Consider the following 26099-nt stretch of genomic DNA (forward strand, 5'->3'; position numbering starts at 1 on the left):
ATTTGAAAATTCCTGATCCTCTGCAGTTGGAGTATGGCTAATGTGTCATATTTGGAGAATGGAGGGTTGGGTAAGCTACTAGGATTGAAATTTGTGGGAAAATCTCAGATTCTTCTAATAATGTTACCAAATGTAAAACATTTAATTAATCTATTTAAGATTCTGCTTTCTATTCAGGCATGATAAGAAAACAAAAACAGATTCAAAGAGTACTTTTAAAAAGAATTTATTGGCATTGGCAAAAACAACCAAAACAAAATTGCAGAAATTCTTGACATTTTGAAAAATTTCCAAGTAATGTTTACCACAGTTGGATTGGTCTTGGTTTTGATCAGGAGTCCACATTTGTGCCTCACTTGATCATTTTTTTTCTATCTACTATTATGTTTTTACTGGTAAAAATTATTAGGAGTACTTTTTAATTAAGAAAAAATTCTACAAGGTTAATCCAGAAGAAAAGTACCTTTTCTCCATTTCCCAGCTCTCTTAATTATAATTAATTATATCTACTTATAATTAATTATAATTAATCTGCATTGCTTGCAGGATGTTCCAGTTTTCTTCAGTCAGTATGCACAAAGATCTGTCTTTGCCTCTGAAGCATTTGGTTAACTCTTCTTATTATTTATTATATCTTTACCTGAAAATGAGCTTCACTGGTGGCTCAGAAGGTCAAGAATCTGCCTGAAATGCAGGAGACCTGGGTTTGATCCCTGGATCAGGAAGATCTCTGAAGAAGGGAATGGCTAGTATTCTTGCTTGGAGAATCTCATGGAGAGAGGAACCTGGCGGGCTACAATCCATGGGGTCGAAGAGTTGGAAGCTACTGAGCAGCTTTCACTTTACTTTCACTTTTATCTAAAATTACCTAGGAACTATTTTTTTTTTTTTTTTTTTTAATCAGAGGTATTTTTTCTTGGTAGTTTGAGTCTAATAGTTATGAGTGGTTTGGAAAGATCACCATTTTTTTCTTTTTTTTTTTTTTCCCACCATTTTTTTCTTTAATGATTTGTAGAGCTGTTGGACTTCCCCTGTTTGTAAGTGATACTGGGTCCACACTCTTCTTAAAATTTGCTTGCAAATTCAAAGATGTTTCCTATGTTTGACATAAACTTATTTGATGATAAAATCTGACTGGAACTGATAGGAGTTTATTTGTAGTGTTTACTTATCATACTTATAAATCTTCATACTTCTCACTGCAGAAAGAATGTATTTGATTATACTGTAGTACCATAGACCCCACTGGCAGTGTTAGTGTAATATATTGTGCATGCACCATGCTACGTTTGCAAAATCTGGGGGAAAAAAAATCTAAATTCTGAAACACATCTGGCTCCAAAAGTTTCAAACAAAGGATTGTTGGCTTACATTATATTACTCTTGTGGCCTTTGCAAGATTGTTCAGGTTGAGAATGCTTTTTTCACTGCGGTCCTGAATGAGATATAGGCAATGTATGATAATCCTGAGATTGACAGTACTTTTACAGGCTCCATCAGCATCGATTAAATGTTAGTCTGTGTTTTTTATGTGATTTAACTTTCAGGATTTTTCTTCATCAGCTGTTTGTAAAGGATTTCTGAGATATTTTAGAAACCAGATACTAATAACAGACAACTTTCTTTACTTTGAATGGCCAGGTAATTATAGAGGCTAATGCTGGTTGAGTTAACAGAAATTAAAATGGTGCGAAAATATGCATTTTTTCGATGATTTTATGATTACCCTTTTCTTGGTTATAGGTACAAAATATTCATCACCCCACAGATTTTACTATTGATGTTGGCTACAACCTGATTATTGACTGGTTTGTTTCTTACTTCTTCCTGCTCTCCTTCCACAAATATTTTAGATTCTTATTTATTTGATTATATGAAAAGAGGCTTGGAATGCTACTGAATAGTGTTGGTCTAACCGGGTGTGGACTGCCCTAGGCAGGAATGGATAGCACTTGCTAGGAAGCTTGTGGTCCTGCATGAACTCTTAATATCCTCAGCCTGTCTTTTTAGTGACAACTGTGCTTGCTGTTGTCTAAGACGGATTAGTTTTTTTAAAATGCACTAATTTCTTTCAATCTAGGGGCTCTAGTAGTTAATGCCTAGAACCTTAGGAAAGTCAGGTGACTCTTTTGTTGATATGAACAGTATCCTAATAAACAAAAAAATTGATAACTTAAATCTTGCAACCTCCATTTTCTGTGCCATTGCTATTGTCTGTTTTTCCCTTGTGTATTTGGTGCTCCTAAATTTGATTGATAGATTAGAGATGTGGTACAAGTTGACGGTCATAAATACCTGGGTTCACTTTTGCTAGGTAAAGAGTGAGATAATTGAAACAGTTTTTTTTTTTTTTCTGGGTCAGATTTTTCTTACTCTGAATGTGACTCCATCCTTGCCAGTCAGTGTAATTTATGAAAGAAAGATGTAAGAGAAGAAGAATGTAATCTGTATTATAAAGTTAAAATCAAGTGCTCAATTTAAAAAAAACACATTTACTTTTAGAAAAAAAAAAATGCCTTTAAAGTACCAAGTATAGTGTGACGTATGACACAAAAAATAGTGGTCCTCGTTTTAAAGCATGTTTTAATTTAGAGATACATATATTCATCTTCATTGGTGCTATACTAAACTAGAATCATTATATCAACTTCATTGATTTATTATTTAATCAGGTTGGGAATGTCTACCATTCTTTGACTTAAATTTGTTTATATTGTTTTGCGAGTTATTCACAAATTTTGGTGGTTTCATTTGTGTCAGCGTTGTGTGTGTGTGTGTGTATGTATATACATATGTGTGGTTTTTTTTTCTCATATTTTCAACAGATTCTGAAGGGAGTGGTAATGGAAGTGAAGATCCTTCAAAGGACAGTGGAGAAGGTTCCTGTAGTGATTCTGAAGAAAATATTTTAGAGGAAGAACTGAATGAAGACGTTAAAGTAAAAGAAGAACAACTTAAAAATTCTGCAGAGGAAGAAGTACTGTCATCAGAAAAACAGTTAATTAAGGTGGAAAAGAAAGAGGAAGAAGAGAATGGAGAAAGACCTAGGAAGAAAAAGGAAAAAGAGAAGGAGAGAGAGAAAGAGAAAGAGAAGGAGAGAGAGAAGGAGAAAGAGAAAGCAACAGTATCTGATAACGTGGCTGCTGCTGCCTCCACCACGCCAGCCACAAGCCCTCCTGCTGCTCACACGTGTCCTTCAGGCCCCGCGGCCACAGCTGCAGAGGAGCAGGTCAGCGAGCCAAAAAAGTGGAACCTTCGTCGGAACCGACCACTTTTGGATTTCGTATCCATGGAAGAGCTGAATGACATGGATGACTATGACAGTGAAGATGACAATGATTGGCGACCCACTGTAGTAAAAAGAAAGGGACGATCTGCATCTCAGAAGGAAGGAAGTGATGGGGACAATGAGGATGATGAAGATGAGGGAAGCGGGAGTGATGAGGACGAGAACGATGAAGGCAACGATGAAGAGCATAGCAGTCCTGCCAGTGAAGGGGGCTGCAAGAAGAAGAAGAGTAAAGTTCTTAGCAGAAACAGTGCTGATGATGAGGAACTGACCAATGATAGCCTGACACTATCTCAGAGCAAGAGTAATGAGGTAGATCAACCCAATTTTTATGATATCTGTCTGTCTGGGGAAAAGGGAATTCTTCTTTAAACCGTTCTACCCATTTTATTAAGTGGCTTCCTTGAAAGCCTGTTCTTAGCTATGGGAGTGAATGAGCACCCTAACTGTAACATTTATTCATTTGGTCAGCCCACTTTTATTGAGTATCTCCTATTTGTCACCGTCCTCAAGGAGCTCATAATCACCGTTCTCAAGGAGCTCAGTCTATACTTAAAGAAATATTTTTATGTCCATACCCTTGGGAAATGGTAGAGTTTTTTTGGACTGCTAAATGGTTCTGAGTGGGTTATGAAAACAAGATCACCTTCCTTTCAACTTAGTTGTATCCATATCTGCATAAAAATGTAGAGTACTTCTAAGAGTACTTTCAAGTAGAGCAACAAAGAATTTAATTGTCTCAGGCTTTTAGAGATTCATTTTAAAGGTAATTCCTTTTTCAGTTGTAGCACCCACCTGAATAGTCACCAGATCATTGCTTTAAGTGTGTGGAAGTAAATACAAATTATATATTTACATATGTTTAGCGAATAAGGTCTCTCTACAAAGAAATGAAAACAAACATTCTATGCTAAAACAAACATTACTATCATAAAACTACAATTATGACTCAGTTCTTCCACTTGAAGTTCTACTACTGAAAGTTAGGTTTATCCATTGGGCCCAAGATGCAACATTCAAGACTCTTCAAACACATTTGTATCTCGTTGTCTGTGTGTTTATGTATATGTTTTTCTTCAAAAGAAAGACTAAATTGTTGTCTTACATGTAGATGTACCTGTTACATCACATGAAAGAACTATAGTGATTGTCTGTCATTCCATTAATATGTTGATGGTCATGAAAATTCACTTTAACAAGCACTTAGTTTTTGTTTTTTCATGTTATTGAAGTAGATTAAACTGGTAGAAAGATTTTCCTTTTGTGCTTTATTTGTTCTTTTACATTTCTTCTGTTTACAAGTTTTACATAACAGTGATTTTCTATTTTAAGTTTCATTTGAAAATTTGATGTTTAACCAAAATAATATGTAGCAGATTAGGAGGTGTTAAATGTCAGCAGAGATGAAGCAGTAGTTGATGTTTTAGATTATAACATTGGTTAACTTCTAGGTTGCCCATTTTCCTAAGAAGAATGTTGCCTGGTTCCAGTGCTTTCCTAATTCCTATCTTTAGGTAAAGGAAAATCGTCATTTGGAATATAGTATACTATTCATAATGATGTAGCAAGACAGTCTGTATTTCCAGTTTAAGGAAACAGAAGTATGGAAAATCCAGTTGTTGGTAATTGATTTAAGCATGTATCCAATTTATTTTATAGCACTTTATGCTAATCTGTATCTCCTGACTAAGTTTACCTTTGGCAGTATCACTTTCTTCATTTTTCTTAGCATAACAATCACACAAGAGGCTGGCTAGTGATAGGGGCAGTATGAATTGGATTTATGCTAAGGTGTGAGGGAATGTCTAGAAATTTGCCATGTAAAATCTATGTAAATTATTCAGTTGTTAATAATCTGTACTACATAACAAATTGCTTGAGAGATTGTAGACTGTATTTTTTGATACATATAAAGGTGACGTGCTGTTTAATTTTTTTCTACTAAACAGAAGAGATTTTGGTAAATAATGGGGCTTTATTTAGGTTAACAGTCCCTAAGGAATGAGATTCCAGAGCATTTCTTGGATAAGTGCTTTGATAAAGTTGTAAAGAAAGTTCTTCTAGTAACTAAATTAATCTTTTGTGTTAATTTATGTTAATTTTCCTTTTGCTCCACTCTGTATAGAAATGTAGGAGAACTTATGGAAGATTAATTTTCCCTCAATAATATTCTACCTGAAAGCTTGATAACTGTTTTTTTCCAAGACTGTTTTTCAAACTCCTCAATTATTTTTGATGATTCTGGTTCTACATAAATGTCATTCAAATTAATGTTAAATTTTAATAGAAAACTAATACATTCAGTTTATTATATATTTTTAAATTTCCTATTTGTATAATCTTGATTTTGTAAAAAGATGACCAAAAATAATCCTTGTTGTCTGACCAGTGTTTGCATTTTAATCTTCCTGGTTAATTTAGGTAGTGATACCTTGCCAAGTATTCATTAGTTAATACCTATATATCTGTATAGGTATTATACTTATATATTTGAAGTTTTATTTTTCTATGCTTTTACTTTGTTTCAAATACTACTTTGTAGTAGAGATAGCTGAAAATATAGTTTTAGAATACATAATAGAATTGTATTTAGCCTATAAGCAGGCAGATTTTTTTTTCCCTTGGCTTCTGTCAGGTGCTTTTTTTAGGGCTGTGATATTGGGTATTATGTAAATGATGCCCAGGAACTTTTATAATTTTGAAAATGTTTAGGGGAATTTGACATTCTTTTTGGAGGCGTTTTATAATTATTTGGCTCTTAATGGTCTTACCATGTGTATGCTGTAGGCCTTGAAATGCTCTAGAGCAGTGATTCTCAAGCTTTTTGGTTCAGGATACTCTTAAAAATTGAGGACCATAATTATTATTTATATAAGTTACATCTTTTGATATTTCCATTTGCAATTAAAACTCAGAAATTTTAAAAAACGAAATGTATAGAAGCATAGAAGTTGTTGGATTGGTGACACCATCCCATGTCATGTAACTTCTGGAAATCTTCATCATATACCCATGAGAGAGAGTGAAAAGGCAAATATCCATTGTATTTACCTTTTAGAACCCTTGAAAGAGAGTTCCCTAGACCACAATTTTAGAACTACTGTTCAAGAATTGGGCATTTAATAACCTGCATTTTCTTCACGTGGGCATATCTTTTGTCAGTGGCATTATGGCATTTTTGTGAATTTAAGTGCAGTCTGAACAGGACTCTTGGAATATGGTTGCATGTCTTTTTCATCATTTTATTTTGAAGTTTCTGAGATTCACTAAGGTTTTACCTTTTAGTTTTCTGAAGTAAGTTTTTTTGGGGGAGGGCTGTATAGTATTTTCAGATAATGGTTCCCGGACTTTGAAACAGGCACTTTGGGTGAGAGTTAATATACGATAGAACATCATCTTAGTAGAAATTTTCAGGTGGAAGTTTTTTTTTTTTTTTTTTCCTGGTAAAAGGGTCTGTTATGTTAAATGGATTAGATGTCTTGCCCTGTGAAGAAATAGCAGTTGTCATCTGAATTTTCCTAATTTTCCCTATTTTTGTCTCTTTGTATTTAATTTTTAGTAAGAAAGAGTCTGCAGTGATGGGTATCAACCAAAATTGCCAGTTAGTTTTGTTTTCTCTGCCTCTAAATGATAATATGTGTAGAGAGAAAATGGAATAGAGATACAATTAAGACATGTACTGTTTTTCTGAGCAAAATGGACAAACAGGAAAATAATAGAATTGGAGCCACCTATTGATGCTCCTTTTTCTGATCCATAGACATTTACTTATTTCCCACATGGGTAAATCTTTTTTTCAAGGGCTAATTAGTTGTTGTAATTCCACGGGAGAAATACAGGCAGAGTGCATTAACATGAGTAGCTTCTCAGTCATCAAACTCTGGTCATTTGCTCACTCTTTTTTTGATCTGTTACTTTTTTAATCTGGATGTGGTATTCTTAAAAAAAATGGATTTACCATAGGAAAATATTTAAACTAGCAGTGCTTATTGAGATTTATAACTTTCCTTTTGGGATTCCAAGGAAGATTCCCAGTGTAGTAAATGGTCAGCTCATATTTCTCTTTTTGGACCATCTTCAAAGTACAGAAGAAAGGAGAATGGGAATGATCATTTATTGAATACCTAGTACGTATCAGGAACATTTTTGTTGTATGTTTTCTTGTTAATTCTTACAAGAACCTGATGAGGTAGGTATTATTTTTGTCATCCCATTTTACAGATGAGAAAGGTTCAGCTTTGAAGTTTTGGGATGAAAATCTGGGCAGATTTTTGTTTTGATCATTGTACTAAAGTACTTTAAAACATGAGTTTTCTTTTTAGGAAATTTTAACCTTATTTGCTAGCCACGTGCAACACCCCACACTACTTTGGTTGTATAACGAAAGGAGTGAAGTATAGAATTTTACAGTGCTAGAATTCTCAAGAGAAATGACACTGCCTCCTTGTTAACTTTTGCATTATTTACTGATTTTTTATCTAGGTCAGCTGCAAGTTTAGATTAATTACACAGAAAATATCTTGAAAGAATGTTATTAATTGTGACAGTCGTGTCATTCAGATGTTATTTACAAATTGCTGTTGAAATTACTCTAAATGTTACCTGTGGATATTGGTCAGTTTAAAAGAATATAGAAACATAAGAATGTTAACATGAAATAATATATTTAATGAATGTGTGATATGGAACCATTTATTTTGTTTCTGAATATGGTTAGTTTCTTAAATGAAAATGTATAGACTCAGATGTCATCGTTTATTACATGTAATGCTAAGCCCAGTGCATTAAATGGCAGACATCATTATCTTGTTAATTTTCATTTAAAGTTCAAATTCATAGTCCAGAAGGTTTAAATTAAATGGAGCACCCTCTTCCTTTTTTTTATTCCTGAAAGCATTTTCCTGTCTCCTTTTATATTGCAGTTAACTAGGTGTTCACTAGGTGTTTCTTGACAAAAGGCTAATAGAGAGTCTGACTCTTCTGGCAGTCAGTCTGGATTCTTTTTTAGATGATTTTCTGTGCCTGTATACACCAGTTTCCAATGCAGACTTTTGTGGGTCTGTCATCCAGCAGTTTGATGACTCTGGAAATTCTAGATTCCCCAGCACTAAAGGAATTTAGTCTGTAACTATGCCATCACATACATATTTGCCTATATGTTATCTTGAATTGATTTTTTTTAATTGTTTAATATGTGTATGTCTTGTCTCCCCTAGATAGGATTATAAGCTTGCTAAGTGTGGGAACCATTCTTACATTTTTAATACTCATATAAAATTAGTGATTACTTGTGGATTAATTTTACCTTTCTCCAAGTTTCAGAGGTCAGGCTATATCCAGCATGGCACAGCAGATGAAGAGTTGGTTATAAGCTTGGTTTTATATTTACTTGAGGAGAGAGAATGTGAAACTTGGAGAGAAGTGAAAAATTGGAGAGAGGGTTCTTATAGGGTCCTTTAACAAAGAGATATACTTGTCAAATGTGGTGCACTTGGGAATGACTAAAGTAATGGAGTATGCAGCATAATTTTGGAAATGTACTAAATGATTTAAGGTGAGAATTTTATTAAACTTACCATTTAAATATGTGATTTTCTGATATTTTATTATTAGGACTCGCTGATTCTTGAGAAGAGTCAAAACTGGAGTTCTCAAAAAATGGACCATATTCTGATTTGCTGTGTTTGTCTTGGAGATAATAGTGAGGATGCTGATGAAATAATTCAGTGTGACAATTGTGGCATTACAGTTCATGAAGGTAATGTTGCTTTGTTTTGTTTCCTTTTAGAAATGACTGGTTGACACTGCATTTGTATAAGTAATATCAGCTATTTTACATATGTACTATGCTAATTTTTCTATAATATTTTATGATATTTAACCTGAAATAAGACATACTGAATTTTCAAATTATGATGGGTATTATTTTTTCAGATTAGGTTCATTTAAAATGTGTTTTAAAATAATCAAAGTAGATTATTACTGTATATAAATCATGATTTCTTTGAAGGTCAGTATTATGATATTTTCTTTCATGGCATTATTTCTAGTTTTTAACTGAAATTTAGGTATAGGAAAAAATCTAGTATGTTCGTTTAGTAGAGTGCATTTTTGAAAAAGGTACAGTAGACTCTAGTGGTATAGAGTTTCTTCTTTCATAGTTATAGTTTTTAAGTTGAAAGGGGAATTTGTAGAGATCATCTTTTAGAATCTGAAATAGGAGCCATTGTAATACATTGAAAGTATTTTTCCTGATTATGAATTTTGACCCTTTTTAATGTAATTTTTGTTGTATTTTATTTAAAATTTTTTATTTTGACCTAATTTCTGACTTGTGAATTTGTATGCTTTTCACTAAGATTTGCCAGATGGTGATATCTTGCTATGTATGTTTTATCTTCTCTCATATAAAAAATTTTCCCTCACCTCTCTGAGAGTAAACTGTAGACAAAATGTTCAGCTCTACCTCAAGTACCTTATTATGTATTTCTTAAGAACAAAGATCAAGGACATTCATTCTCTTACAAAGTCACATAATTATCAAAGTCAGGAAATCACCATTGGTAGAAAACTGTTATCTAGTCTATGACTATATCCACGTTTTGCCACTCATCCCAATGATATTGATTCTAGCAAAATAAAATCCAGGATTATGAATTGCATTCAGTTGTCATATCTATTTAGTTTCCTTTAATCTAGAACATATTTTGAGTCTTTGTGTTTCTTGCCTTTGACATTTTTGAAGAATACAGGCCAGTTCTTTGATAGGATGTCCTCAGTATTGGGATTTTCTTGTTTTCTCCTGATTAGGTTCAGGTGCTAACCTGATGCTTTTGGCAGAAGTGCCTCAGAAGTTATCTTGTGCTCTCAATGTATTATATTAGGAAGCATGTAATGTTTATTTGTCCAGTTACTGATGATGTTATTTTGATCACTTGGTTGAGGAGGGTGTCTTCCCTCTGTAGTAAAGTTATTTTTTTTTTCCCTGTCAGTTAATTTTTTCTTATCAAAGTCATGACTACTACAAAACAGTGTTTCTGTGGCCTTGCCCTTACCTGCCTTTCTGGTATTGCCACCTCCTCCCAAATAGTTTTGGGTGTCTGGTGAGACTTCTGAGACTTGTGGGGCTTGGACTTCTTTAACCAGGCCTCTTGCCTTCATATGAAGCTCCCCGCCCTTGCCGCTAAGACTCACTGTGGGAATATCTCCTGTTGCTGTTATTTATTCTTTTTTTTTTTTTTTTCCAGTAGTGTTTGTTTAGAATTTTCTGAGTGCTAGGCATTCTGTAGGTTTAATATAGACAGTGCTGACCTTATGGAGCTTAATGTATAGTAAGAGACAGGAATGAAAATATAATACAGTAGTATATATCAGGTGGTGGTCTGGACTGTGGGGAAAAATAAAGCAGGAAAAGGAATATTAGGAATGCTATGAATGGGGGTTGTTGAGTGGGCAGGTGGAAGTTTCTATTTATAAAAGCTTACAAGGAAAACCCTCTTTGATAAGGTGATCTCTGAGCAGTGACCTGAAGCATGTGAGTAAGCAAGCCATGTGAGTATCTGGGGAAAGAGCACTCCAGAATGAGGAAGCAGTGAGTGTAAAGATGTTGAAATAGGAACGTGTCTGGAGTGTTTGTATGATGACGTGGAGGTTAGTGTGGCTAGAACTGAGGGAGTGAGCTGCTTAGTGGTAGAGGCAGAGAGAGGGGCAAACCAGGTGGAGCCTTGTAGGTCATAGATTTCAGATTATACTGAGATGGATATGGGAAGGCCTAGGTGAACTTTAAGCAGAGAATCAGTATGATATGATTTATGTTTTGGAAGAATCACTGCTGGGTTGAGAGCAGACTGAGGTGTGTCTAAAGTGGGAATCAGGGAGACCATTTTGGAGACCATAGCAGTGATCCAAGAGAGAAATAGGTTTACAGGTAGATAGTAAAAGTTTGGTTTTAAACTTTTAGAGTTGAGGTAAGATATAGGGGCTGGTGAGATAAATTTGGGACTGATCAGCCTGCAGATGTTATTTAAAACTGTGAGCCTAAATGTGCTTTCTAGGAAATAGCATAGTGCTTTGAGCACTTCAAGAGCAGTTGAGGAGCAGAGGGCCAGTGAGATTGGAGAAGAGCCTTGAGTAGTGACCTGGAGTAATGAAAAGTTTTCAGAATAGATTGTAATTGTCAAATACTGTTTTTAGAGTAAGATGAAACCTGTCTTATGGGAAATGACCCTAATGCAGAAAAACTCCAAGTCATTACCCGGCAATCATCCCAAAGAGTATGGGAAACAAGGCTTACAGACAAAATGCTTATGTCACATGGTTTATTAAATAAATGTAAAATACATAGAAGCAAGGGGGAAAATATGGGATTAGTTAACGTGGTATGTACTGTCAATTCTGCTACATTGTTCACATAGAACCAACCTTAGTCAAATGTAGGAGCAGACATACCAAGAATATTAATACTGGGGGCCATCTTAGAGGCTGCCTGCCACAGAGACAGAGATGCTAGTGTATGGATGGAAGGGACCAGTGGAAATGGAAAGTTAACAGTTGATGATGTCAGGAAAGAAAGGGGAACGGTTGCTGGAGCAAGTCCTTTGAGTACAAGGCTATAAAGGATAGGATCCAACACAAGGGAAGAGATTTAATAGATAAAAGTTGGCATAGTAACTAGAGGGAAACGAGAATATATGGGTACAGAGGTAGGTATGATGTTGGATGTGGTGGTTAGAACATGTGGAATTGAATGCTTATTTTCTCAGTGAAATGGGAAGCAGCCATTAGCAGAGTGTAGAGGTGGGGAGATGTTGGAGATTTGAGGAGTGAGAGGTTGGTATAAAATAGTTATTTGGGGGAATAAATGGATTAGGGAAATAACGTATGTAATATTGTGTGTGTGTGTATGCTTACATATTCACCCATGTTATATGTTGTGTGTATATAATATATGTGTGTATATATTACCAGACAGCAGTAAGGGACTACTTGAGATTGATTATAACCTTGGACCAGTCAACATGGTTGTGTGTATGAGTTCTTTTTGTTCTCCAAGAGTGGTTCAGATTTCTTGGAGAAGTTGCAGAATAGGTGAACATCGCAAGTAGCAGCTGTGCTGCCCTTGTTTGTCGTGCTGATCACCACTGCTGGTCACAGATGTGTTACCACTGCTTGTATGCATGACCGTCAGCGCTGATGTGAGATGCAGGCCTGACTAGTGCTGTTCGTGTTACTATTCATCATGCTGAGGGTACTGCCTCTACTTCATAGGCCATGGTTTTGACCATGGATGTGATATTTAAGGCTAGCACAATGGTTTTAAGAAATTGAATTGATTGTTAACATTTAAAAACTGAAGATTTTATTTTACATATTTAGGAATTTGAACTTCTCTTGAAGTTCTGACAGCAGTTGGTTTTCACTTTTATGGTAACAGTCTGGAGTGGAATAGGGCTGCTGAAGCCTATAATCTTCGGTTTGCCACTCTCTTCTGTTCAATCCCTCACTCATGTTTGATAGTTGCCTGGTCCTTAGAAATGTTTGAATGTATCTGAGGGTGATGTCTTGCTGCTGGGAGTCAGTCTGCTACAGCCTGTGGTCTCAATGTCCCGCAGCTGTGATAGTAAAGCAGCTCTTTTACTCTAGCTGCTTACTTTTGGACTCAAGTCTGCATCTCCTGGGGACTACTACCCTGTACAAATCACAATGAACTCTCCCTTCTGACCTGTTATTTACTTATTGAAGTAAAGTTGCTTTATAATATTATATTAATTTCAGATGTATAAAGTATTGATTCAGTATTTTTATAGACTATAATCCATTTAAAGTTATTACAAAATAGTGGCTATATTTAGTGGCTGAACTGTACAATGTATCCTTGTTACTTATTTATTTTATATATAGTAGCTTGTATGTCTTATTCCCCTATGCTTATCTGGCCCCTCCCACTTTTCCTCTCCCTGCTGGTAACCATGAGTTTGTTCTCTATATATTGAGTGTATTTCTGTTTTGTTATATACATTTGTTTAATTTTTTTTTAGATTTCACATATAAATGATAACATAAGAGTATTTGTCTTTTTCCATCTTATTCCCGTACACATAGTACTCTCTAGGTCCATCTACCTTGTTGCGAATAGCATAATTTCATTGTTTGAAATGGCTGAGTAATATTCTGTTGTGCATACCAGATCTGTGTCAGTTCATCTGTTGATGTACTTTTAGGTTGCTTCCATATCTTGTCTATTGTAAATAATGCTGCTATGAACATTGGGGTGCATGTATCTTTTCTAATTTGTTTTTGTTTTCTTTGGATGTATTCTAGCAGTGGAATTGCTGGATTATATGGTAGTTTATTTTTAGTTTTTTGAGGAACATCCATACTGTTTTCCATAGTGGCTGTGCCAGTTTACCATGCCACCAACAGTGTACAAGGATTCCCCTTTCTCCACATACTCACTAACGTTTTTAATTCTTTTTAGCTTTTAATTTTGTATACCTCACAAACAAGGTCAGCAGCCTGTCAGAAGTAAAGTTTCAGTCCTTTACTTATTTATCTGAATAGGAGCTTTTATAGCAACTTAATTATTTTAGTTTTTAAGGTCTTTCTCACTGTGTACTTGAACTATTGCTGCATCTAAAGTAAATAAGGTTTAAAGTTAAACGAAAATGTCACTTTTACCTATTTCAGTAGTTTTTAAAAAGTTGTGCTACTCAAAAGTGTGGTCCACAGATCACAGCATTAACTGGCAGCGTCCATATCACCTGGACATTTGTTAGAAAAGCATGATCAGAGGCCAAGTCCCTAACCTTCTAAATCAGAATCTGTATTATGACGGATCCAAGGGTGTTTCATGTGAACAGTAAACCATTAGCTCCATTGATAATATGAAGGAGTGGCTCAGTAAGGCTTACCAGGGTATCTACACTTTATTATTTTCAAGACTACCATTGGTTACATTTAACACCAGCTTATTCAGAAGGATCGAGGAGGGAAAACACAGCTTGCCAATAAAGCAGCCTCATGCTTTTCTCATTTGAGTCTAATTTGTAGTCGTCCCTAAAGCAAACAGTTCACATAGTGGGAGGTAACATCTTATGTGAGTACACATACAGAAACATATTTTTCAAAAAGATCAATGGTCAGTAATATGCAAACGCCCCTTGTACCCTCTATGCCTCTGTTATCACAGCTCTCCCCTCCTACCATCCAGGATACATTCATGTACCATGCACTGCATTTTGGGTCCTGTCAGTGTCTTAATCACAAGTTTCTGTCTTTTGTATCATTTATGTTGACTTGTTGAAAGATCAAAGTGTTTTTAAAATGTTGTGTAGAGTATCCCTCCGGAGAAGGCAATGGCACCCACTCCAGTACTGTTGCATGGAAAATCCCATGGATGGAGGAGCCTGGTGGGCTGCAGTCCATGGGGTCGCTACGAGTCTGACATGACTGAGTGACTTCACTTTCACTTTTCACTTTCATGCGTTGGAGAAGGAAATGGCACCCCACTCCAGTGTTCTTGCCTGGAGAATCCCAGGGATGGCAGAGCCTGGTGGGCTGCTGTCTATGGGGTCGCACAGAGTTGGACACGACTGAAGTGACTTAGCAGCAGCAGCAGCAGCAGAGTATCCCTCAATCTGGATTTGTTTTATTGTTTCCTTTGGATTAGATTCAGTTTAAACTTTTTTTTTTTTGATAAGAGTGCTATGATGACATTTCACATCCAGAGCATTTAATGCCAATTTATTACATTGTTGGTGATGTGCTAAGGTAGTGTCATCCAAGCCTCTCCATTTTAAAGCTATACTTTTCTCTTTATAGTTAATGAATACCTATAGGGTAATGACCTTGAGACTTTATAATATCCTGTTGCCTAACAGCCTTATACTTAGTGGTTTTAGCATCATTGACAGAGCCAGTTATGCATGTGGCTGCAGAATGGGGATTTTCTATCATTCTTTCTACATTTATTAGGCAACTCTTGTTTTGTAAAGAACCTCTCCCCTTTTATCCTTTTTCAGTATTACTGTGGTCTCATTATCATCTATAACCTGATTACTCTGATACTTAAATTGTCCAAATTTTACCAGTGAGAGCCCCTTCTGTCAGGCTCTTAACATACACACAAGTATGCAACATGCATTTGCATGTTTGCACAGTCCCCACCTTGCAATAAATAAATAAGATAAATTCCATGAGATTCCCCTCCCATGACTTACTTTATTTTACTCATTTCTTAATCTTGAGATTCTTTTCATATGAGTTACGTATGGGATATGTTACTACTTTTTAAAATGGTATATATTAATAGCTATAGAATGGATCAACCATAATGTCTTTACTTTTTTTTTGTTTCTAGTTTTCCACTGACATGTTAACAAATATGTGTGACATATATTAATGTCATAATTTGTACAGGATAGATTTCTAGAATGAATCAAAATATAAGTACATTTAAACTTTCTAACAAACTTTGCCAGATTGCCCTTCAAAAAGACTGTATTTATTAGTATTCTTCCAACAGTATACAATTTGATCACTCTGCAACATTGCATATTAGTAAGTTTTAAAAATCCTTTTGGAGACTATCTCTTAATTAAAATATGTGTTCCTCTTATTAGTATTGAAGTTTGGTAGTAATATATGTGGCCAGTTTTGTTTTTTTTTTTCCTTTTTCCTATTGCTTGCTGTACAGTTCTCATGTCATTTCTTTATTTTTTATTTTTAAAAAAAGGTATTTTATTTTTGCCTGTGCTGGGTCTTCACTGCTGTGTGCAGGTTTTTCTCTATGGTGAGTGGGGGCTACTCTTTAGTTGCAGAGTGCGAGCTTCTCATTGCTGTGTCATCTCTTCCTGCAGAGCACAGGGTCTGGGGTGCAGGAGCTTCAGTAGTCGTGGTCTTGGGCTCAGCTGCCGCACTGCACATGGGGACTCCCCTGACCAGGGATTGAACCCCATATCCCCTGCGTTGGCAGGTGGACTCTCAATCACTGGACCACCAGGGAAGCCCTCTGTGTCATTTCTTAACCTGTCCTTTTTCTTATTAACTTATTGGAATTTTCTTTTTTAGTAATGTTAATCCTTTGTCTGTTATGTGTGTTACAAATAGTTTGTATCCTTGCAAATACTTTTCAATACTTGTCCTGTACATTTTAACTTTGTGGTATTTTTCACTGTTTAGAATGTTCATTTTTTTTTTATACAGTCACATATGTAGATCTTTCTACAAGTTCCAAAATGAATTTTTGTCTAAAATTAATGAATCCAGAAGAAGGGAAATTTTCTAAGGCGTAATAGGAAGCTAGTCTTGCTAGGTTTTGTGTTTTTGGTTTTGATTTTTAATCAGGTGCCTAAGTGACAGACTTCCATATTGTAAATTAACCAGGTCACTTTTCCTTAAATATTTTCATGGTTAAATATGAACTTCTTAAATGTTTTATTTTATAAAAAGCTAATTGTCCATCATAATGTATTGGGTAAGTGGGTAAGTGAAAGTTGCTGTCATGTCTGACTGTTTGAGACCCCATGAACTATACAGTCCATGGAATTCTCCAGGCCAGAATACTGGAGTGGGTAGCCTTTCTCTTCTGCAGGGGATCTTCCCAACCCAGGGATCGAACCCAGGTCTCCTGCTTTGCAGGTGGATTCTTTACCAGCTGAACCACAGATGAATAGTAAATAAAAATGAGGGAAGTATAGAACAGAGAGAAGATAAAACATTTCTAACAGTCCTAATATCCAGACAACCATAGTTATTGCTTTGATGTATTTCCTTTATCTTTTTCCCTTAAAAGAAATGCTTAAATAATTATAATTTAGAGAGATCTTTAAGCTGAGATTTTGCTAAAAGATAGTTTTCCAAATGTGCTTTTTAAATGTATAACTGTCTAATTCTTTTTGGAGTACTTCATCTAAATGTAGATAAATCTCTTTTCTTTTGAGGTTGCAACTTGTCACTTAGTATAAACACCTTTGTGACAAGATCTTGTAACTGACTTGTAATAGTAGGGTACCCCTGACTGTGATGTCAGTTATCCTGATATATTGATTGCACTGTGTCTGAAGAAAAATGTCACCTGCATGTCATAGTACATGACAGAGCATTAGGTAGTATACTTGCCAACAATGTTTTAAATAAGGTCTCTAAGAGATATTCCTCCCACCCCCCCACCCCCATTTTATTTATTTTCCAGTCTTCTATTAGCCTAGCCCTAGACTTTTTTTTTTTTCCTTAGCATATGAAAAAATGTATCCTTAGCAGTGTTCACGGAGTAGCAGATGTTCAAGTAATCACCATTTGGACTTTATGTGTCAACTGCATTTTGTCTCTTTTGTGCCTTAGGATATATTTGTGATAGGTATCATGCATATTATAAGTTCTTTTCTCATCATCAGCAATATTACTCAGTTTACTTAAAAACTTTTAGTAGGTTTTATAATCAGAGTTCTAGTGATAGGATGTTAAGTACAGAAAAAAATGTTTTAAATAGCAAATTTTGTGTTCCTGTTTTTTTTGTACTGAGAGATAGGATAAATATTAAATACTTAATGAAGGTCAGGTAACTCAGCCTCAGTGATGTGGTTGGTCAAAGTTACACAGCTAGAAAGGAGAAGACTGTAGGTCTTTTGGTCCCCAGTGACAAGTTGAATGGGGAAAGTTTCCTCTGATTTGGACTGTACATATTTCTTTTTTTTTTTGGACTGTACATATTTCTTGAATAATTCAAAACAATTATAGACACATTTTATATTATTTTTCATTAAATAAGATTCACATAGGTTGTGCTACTCAGAGGTTGATATTAATTGTTGAGTCATGTCCGACTCTTTTGTGACCCCATGGACTATAGGCCTCCAGGCTCCTCTGTGGGTTTCCAGGCAAGAACACTGGAGTGGGTTGCTATTTCCTCCTCCAGGGGATCTTCCCAACCCAGGGACTGAATATGTGCCTTCTGCACTGGCAGGTGTATTTTTTTTTTTTTTTTTTAACCACTGGGCCACCAGGGAAGCCTTGATCATAATTTCAAGAAATAAAACATTTCTAACAGTCCTAATATCCAGACAACCATAGTTAGTGCTTTGATGTATTTCCTTTATATTTTTCCCTTAAAAAAAAAAGCTTAAGTAATTATAATTTAGAGAGATTTTTAAGTTGAGATTTTGCTAAAATAATAGCAAACATGGTTTTCCTGTTTACCCATTTTAAAACATGAAAAACCTATATGAAATAGGTTTTATATATCTATAAATTTTTAATTTTCTATATATTATCATATAAAAAACCTTTTTTCCATAATCATATTGAAGGTGTACTTTTTGTATCTTTTACTCAAAATTAGATAGGTTGAAGAGAATAAACCTCATTTTATGGTAGTTTAAATTGTTGTGTATGAAAGAAAGAAAAAGATGTTAAAATGTATTTAGTTTTTAATTTAAATGGATTAGAGTGGATATAAATGTTAGAATTTCAGTCTACAGCTCAGTAGACACAACAGATATGGCAGAGAAATATGGAAAAGTGGCAAGTTGAAGACTGTAAAGGCAGTAACACAGTGTAGATCATTTTTCAAGGGCAGTGAAGCTGAAGAAGAAATACTTATCCACTTGTTCATTGTTCTTTAAGCTTATGTGATACCAATGTTTAAAGGGACCCTTAGAAATCACTTCTGAGGTTTTTGTAGGTGATTTAATCATTGTTTAAAATCATTGTTTAATCAGATGTTTGTCAAATGTGTGGTGTATTCTTTAAAAATTAAAATTGAAACTTTGCTTTATTTTAAAAGAGTGAGCTGCTATGATTTACCTTGATATTGGTGAATGAGATGAGTAAAATGGATAGTCATTTGGAGGGTTTTTTAACTTGGGACTTCATGTGAATACTAATGAAAAAAATTGCCTGAAAAATATTATTTTGTAAAGAAAATAGTTTTTTTCCTTGTGGTATTACATAACTGAGAAATCAGATTCACTATTTTTTATTATTTTGTGATTTTTCTTCAAATAAACTATTTGCTTACTGTTATTTTTACTGAAAAATGTTCTTATCTTGCTGATAATCAATAATAACTACTCCCAAGAGGAAAATTTTATTTCTTTTTCATTTTATGGTTTATCATTTTAAAAATGTATATCCAGACAGAAGTGATAAAGGTAATAATTATTACTATCCACAATTAGATGATTTAAAGAAATTAATATTTTGAATCTCTTCTTGTACATGATAGTCTAGCTCCTTTAAAATTTTTAACATTCTTCTGTATGACATTTGGATTATGTTGAGGTTCACTGTTGTAAAACCTTTGAATAACATTTGTTGTTCAGTCGCTCCATTCACGTCCAACTCTTTGTGACCCCATGGGATGCAGCATGCCAGGCTTGCCTTGTTCTTCACCAGCTCCCATAGCTTGCTCAAACTCATCCATTGAGTTGGTGATGCCATCCAACCATCTTATCCTCTGTCGTCCCCTTCTCCTCTAGCCTTCAATCTTTCCCAGCATCAGGGTCTTTTCCAATGAGTCTGTTCTTCCCATCAGGTGGCCAGAGTATTAGAGTTTCAGCTTCAGCATCAGTCCTTCCAATGAATATTCAGGACTGATTTCCTTTAGGATTGACTGGTTTGATCTCTTTGAGGTCCAGGAGACTCTCAAGAATCTTCTCCAACACCACAGTTCAAAAACATCAGTTCTTCAGCAGTCAGCCTTCTTTATAGTCCAACTCTCACATCCATACATGACTACTGGAAAAACCATAGCTTTGACTAGATGGACCTTTGTTGACAAAGTAATGTCTCTGCTTTTTAATATGCTGTCTAGGTTGCTCATAACTTTTTTCCCAAGGAGTAAGCGTCTTTGAATTTCATGGCTGCAGTCACCATTGCAGTGATTTTGAAGCCCAGGAAGATAAAGTCTGTGTTTCCAGTGTTTCCCCATCTATTTGCCATGAAGTGATGGGATTACATACTTATTTGTTTCACTTTGGGTATCTTTGGTGGTTGTGAGAAGACAGTTTTCATCAGGCTCCTGTTGTCTGTGGAGTGTTCAATCAGTTCCAGTAGTCACATGATCTTACATGGATGCATGGAAACTCACCTCCATGGTGAAACCTTTTGAGAGAGAATTGTTACTTACATATGTTTCTCATAGTGGTATTTTTAGTGGCTTCAGTTTATTGGAGGGTACTTTGAGTGCTCCTTAGAATTTGGCAATAAGACCACCCTATTAGGATAAACCTGGTCAGAATTATCCTGGGATGGTTAATAGTAGGCTGTTTGTAGAAGTGACCTACCTTGAGAGTAATAAATGTGTCTTAGGAGATCAGAAAAATGCCCAACCTAAAGATAATGGGCATAATTGGAACTATTAATAGAATTAGGTTGTTATCTATTTAATTTTTAATGTGTATTATTTTTCTAAAGTACAGTTTGTCATGAGAGCAGTATCTTCCTTTCTAGAATATGAGAGATAATATGAAGTTTGTGGTACATCAAGCACCATTTAGGTAAAAAAACAAAAACTGTTTAGGAGTCATGACTATTGTAATTAACCAGGGAAGTACTGTTTATTATAAGCCACAATAAGGATTGATGTCCTACTCTAAAATGTGAAGGATTATGCTACCCTTCTTTTCATTATTTCAGTTCTGGATACATTTTTCCAGAAGATAGTAGAATTATAAATGTTAAATAGATCAGCTACCTTGTATAGCTCTAGACTGGCTCAATTGTGAATGGAACTCGCTTGTTTATCTCTAAACTATTCAGATTGCTCAGTAGCCTTAATTTATGTATGTGTATGCCTATTATTTTCCTTTTACTAGTACTTACTTTGCATTTATGGTTGTATGAATTTGTGTTTTAACCAAATTCATACAAAATTAAATCATAGGTTTTTGTTTGTATGTTTTACATGATCATGGTCTTTTAGATATATTTAAATGCTCAGTACAAAGGTAGCTTGAAAATATTTACTAATTAATAGTTCCTAGACTCAATAGTTCTGATTTCTGTATAGTGAAAACTCATATTTTAATGTGTTTTTTGTAAAAAAATTCTAAAGAACTGTAAAATTTTCCCCTTCTGTAATGCTTTCCAGTAGACCTAAACTTGTCGTAAAGAGTTATGTCATTGCATACACTATGAAATGGTGAAAACATTTTTATAAAATGATTTCAGTTCTGTGTTTTGACTTTAATATCATTCTTCTAAACCGTTAATTTTCAGAATTATTCTCTGCTTCCTTTACCTTTTTCTTTTGTAACTTTATAAATGTGAGTTTAAAAAGTAAACTCTAATCATACGTCTTTTTTTTTTTTTAGGTTGTTATGGAGTTGATGGAGAGAGTGACTCTATTATGAGTTCAGCTTCTGAAAACTCCACTGAACCTTGGTTTTGTGATGCCTGTAAATGTGGTGTTTCCCCTAGCTGTGAACTGTGTCCCAATCAGGATGGAATTTTCAAGGAGACAGATGCTGGAAGGTTGATGTCATAATTCTTTTGTGTTAATATATCTGCTTTATAATGCATATGCTTCTATTTTTGTATTTATGATTTTCTGAGTTAGACATTTTCATTTGATTGCTTCTTTGTGTCTTTTTGACATAGAGTAAGTGGACAGGAGGCTACATATCAAGGCAAAGAGGAAGAAAGATCATTTACTCAGTATCTGCATTTGCCTTTATAGCCTATAATGCCATTTAATCTTAGGAATGACTGTATGATCAGAGAGATGGTAAAGTTGCCTATTTTATAGGTAGAAGCTGAGGCTCAGATCTTTACATAATTTTGAACAAGTTCATAGTTAAATTTGAACTCAGATCTGTTTGACTTCAAGAGTATATTAGTAAATAGAACCTATACAATGATTATAAAAGGGGATATTTAACTTAAAGAAGTACTAAGCTATAATAAACAGTAACCATAAAGATATAAAAGAACTCTGAAGAATAATACTGTAGAGCTGAGAGTGAGTTTCCAGGGAAAGACAAACTTGGAAGGGAGACACCTTCCCCAAGACTATGGTTCAGGCCTTGTTAGAGAAAGTGTAGTTTGAGCCTGCTGGATGGCAGGGAAGTTGGCTGGTTGGCCTGGGCCAGTACCTGGCCTGTTCTTGGCAAGTGGGTAACTGGGCAGTGGTTTGAAGCCAGAAGTGTGTGGTGTCTAGGTTGAGAGGGCCACAAAAAAGTGATCTTCAGGCCGGGTCTGCAGGGTCACTGAGGGCAGAGCACTGGTGGGTGTCCTTTTCCCATCCTGAAGAGAAGCCCCTTCCTCTTACCGTGCCTTCTGCCACTCTACTGAGACAGAGCCGAGGATCGTGTAGATGGGAAGTGCTGTTGGGATTCTGTTCATTATTTCAAAGCAGATATTGAAGAGTGGATTTGCGCTGAGAGGCACTAAAATGATAACTGGTCCAGAGAACTATGTTCTTTTCACTAGATTCACACTCATTTTTAGTATCACATTTGAACAGTTGTCATTGTTACAGTGTTGGCATCTTTCTTGTTTTTCCCCAGGAGACTACCAGTTGGGATGGGCGACTAATATAAGATTAGTTCCTAACCTTTTATGTATTATATATCACTACTTACCCTCTTCCCCCATGTAAGAGGGGGTACTCAATTTTTTATTTTACCACATATGGATATTTCAGTATTTTACTAAATGTTTAATATTTTAATAAGAACAGTGAAATAACCTAGACAAATTATCATGATCATTTTTCATATTTAAAATTTTGAAATGATAGGATGCATTATATGCCAAAAAATGGTTTTTTTTAAACTTAATAAATTTTATTTTAGTAAAGTAAAAGCTATTTTTTTCATTTTTGCCTTAATTGGTGGGTAGGCCCTTGAAAAGTGTTGCCATACAGTTGGGATAGCACAGAGTCTATCATGGAATCTTGGAGACTGTATATTGAGGGTATCTAGGAGAAATGACTACCTTGTATATTGATGTCTAGGAAAATGACCAAAAAGTTTACTTCTTGTCTCTCATTGCTTATCCTCAAAATAAACATTTAACACATTATTTGATGTATTGAATTGAGTCTGTGGTTTGTGTCATAGACAATGCCATTATTTTATGCCTGGACTCACTTTGACCTAGAATTAGGAAATTTACTACAACATTAAAAGTGTGTGCTTTCAAGTTAGACTGCCTATATTTGTATTCTGGTTTTTTCTTACTGTGATTTTAGGCAAGTAATTTAACCATTTTATGCCTCAGTTTCCTAGCACTTTTGAGAGGATTAAATGAGATGATGAAACTGCTGCACTGAATATGCCAGCAAATTTGGGAAACTCAGCAGTGGCCACAGGACTGGAAAAGGACAGTTTTCATGCCAATCCCAAAGAAAGGCAATGCCAAAGAATGCTCAAACTACTGCACAATTGCACTCATCTCACACGCTAGTAAAGTAAAGCTCAAGATTCTCCAAGCCAGGCTTCAACAGTACGTGAACTGTGAACTTCCAGATGTTCAAGCTGGTTTTAGAAAAGGCAGAGGAACCAGAGATCAAATTGCCAACACCCATTGATTATCGAAAAAGCAAGAGAGTTCCAGAAAATCATCTATTTCTGCTTTACTGACTACGTCAAAACCTTTGACTGTGTGGATCACAACAAACTGTAGAGAATTCTTCCTGAGATGGGAATACCAGACCACCTGACTTGTCTCTTGAGAAATCTGTGTGCAGGTCAGGAAGCAACAGTTAGAACTGGAAATGGAACAACAGTCTAGTTCCAAATAGGGAAAGGAGTACATCAAGGCTGTATATTGTCACCCTGCTTATTTAACTTATATGCAGAGTACATCATGAGAAATTCTGGGCTGGATGAAGCACAAACTGGAATCAAGATTGCCAGGAGAAATAGCAGTTAGCTCAGATATGCAGATGACACCACCCATATGACAGAAAGCGAAGAAGAACTAAAGAGTCTCTTGATGAAAGAGTGAAAAAGCTGGCTTAAAACTCAGCATTCAGAAAACTAAGATCATGGCATCTGGTCCCATCACTTCATGGCAGATAGATGGGGAAACAGTGGAAACAGTGACAGGCTTTATTTTTTTAGGCTCCAAATTCACTGCAAATGGTGACTGCAGCCATGAAATTAAAAGACGCTTGCTCCTTGGAAGAAAAGTTGTGACCAACCTAGATAGCATATTAAAAAGCAGAGACGTTACTTTGCCAACAAAGGTCCATCTAGTCAAAGCTATGGTTTTTTCAGTAGTCATGTATGATTGTGAGAGTTGGACTATAAAGAAAGCTGAGCGCTGACGAATTGATGCTTTTGAATTGTGGTGTTGGAGAAGACTCTTGAGAGTCCCTTGGACTGCAAGGAGATCCAACCAGTCCATCCTAAAGGAAATCAGTCCTGAATACTCATTGGCAGGACTGATGCTGAAGCTGAAACTCTTAATACTTTGGCCACCTGATGCAAAGAACTGACTCATGTGAAACGACCCTGTAGCTGGAAAGATAGAAGGCAGGAGGCGCAGGGGACGACAGGATGAGATGGTCAGATGGCATCACTGACTCAATAGACATGAGTTGAGTAGGCTCTGGGAGTTGGTGATGGATAGGGAAGCCTGGTGTGTTGCAGTCCATGGGGTCGCAAAGAGTCAGACACGACTGAGTCACTGAACTGAACTGAAATGAGATGATTTCTGTAAACAGTGTAGTTTCTGAAACTTAAGTGTGTAATAAATATCTCCTTAGTTCCTCTGCTGCTGCTACGTCTACTGCTAGTGCTTTTTTGATACTATTCCATTTATTTAAGGTAATCTTAGAAAAGAAACTGCATAAATCCTTTCTTAATAACTTTTCGGTCCTGCAATTTGAAATTTATGGTAATAAATGGTTGTGAAAAAGTACGGCAGCTTTGAGAAACACAATTTCCTTTTAGGGAAGAGCATTTATTTTACCTTTTCTCTTGTCAATAATTTGAAATTTCTATTGAGAAACTATAAAGTAGCTCTGTTACTACACTAATATGTAATATATACTAATACACAATCCACAAACTAACTTGTAAAATTGTCTCTGATTGAAGAAAAGGGAGGCTTCTTTAACCATTGAGTTTTACTCAGATATATTTATATTGACACCTCCCTTGTTGGTGTAGCCTGGAAAATTTTTTATGCTCTTTGAATATTTTATTTGTGTTGATGCCCATACTTACCTATAGAGTACTGTGGGAATTACAGGTCTTGATACAGTTTGAAGGATGTAATACTAGCTTGAATCAAGAGCAAAAAAGCCATGAAGATTTGACAAGGTATTTAGTACTCTAGCTTCAAATGGAAAACAGATGAAAAGAAAGAACTATGTATGGAAAGAATGAAAAATTTTTGAAATTTTCTTCTATTACATAGGCCATTTAGACTGCTTTCCCTTCTGTGTCTGATGGGAGCCACATATACTACAATAGAAAATTATGCAGTTTAATGTGAGAAGACCATCAATACATTCTTATCATTGAATTTTTTTTTTTTTTTTTCTTAAAGAGAGTATTTTATCCTGCCTTCAGTTCAGTTCAGTTCTGTCGCTCAGTCGTGTCCGACTCTTTGCGACCCCATGAATTGCAGCACGCCAGGCCTCCCTGTCCGTCACCAACTCCCGGAGTTCACCCAGACTCATGTCCATCGAGTCAGTGATGCCATCCAGCCATCTCATCCTCCCTTCTCCTCCTGCCCCCAATCCCTCCCAGCATCCTGCCTTAGTGGTATTATAAACCTGAATATAGGAAATATTACACATACTTTAATAGCATATCACACCTTATGCTGCAAGCATTTCACATACTTCTTTGTCACT

General features: G+C 35.5%; 1 protein-coding gene across 10 annotated transcripts in view; it reads left to right on the top strand.

Annotated features, from left to right (window-relative positions):
* The window catches only part of PHF14 (PHD finger protein 14), a 199117-nt gene that overhangs the window by 6975 nt on the left and 166043 nt on the right, over positions 1 to 26099 (top strand). For all 10 annotated transcript variants that reach the window (XR_011566179.1, XR_002180486.2, XR_011566178.1 and 7 more), the window contains exons 3-5: positions 2826 to 3601; positions 8903 to 9047; positions 21601 to 21760. Coding sequence is in view for 6 of the 10 variants with exons in the window: in XM_019958462.2 (XP_019814021.2) it covers positions 2826 to 3601; positions 8903 to 9047; positions 21601 to 21760 (1081 nt within the window). In the remaining 4 variants the exon portion in view is untranslated. The remainder of the gene's footprint in view (positions 1 to 2825; positions 3602 to 8902; positions 9048 to 21600; positions 21761 to 26099) is intronic.

Source organism: Bos indicus, chromosome 4 (genome assembly GCF_029378745.1).
Source record: "Bos indicus isolate NIAB-ARS_2022 breed Sahiwal x Tharparkar chromosome 4, NIAB-ARS_B.indTharparkar_mat_pri_1.0, whole genome shotgun sequence".
Lineage (NCBI taxonomy): Eukaryota > Metazoa > Chordata > Mammalia > Artiodactyla > Bovidae > Bos > Bos indicus.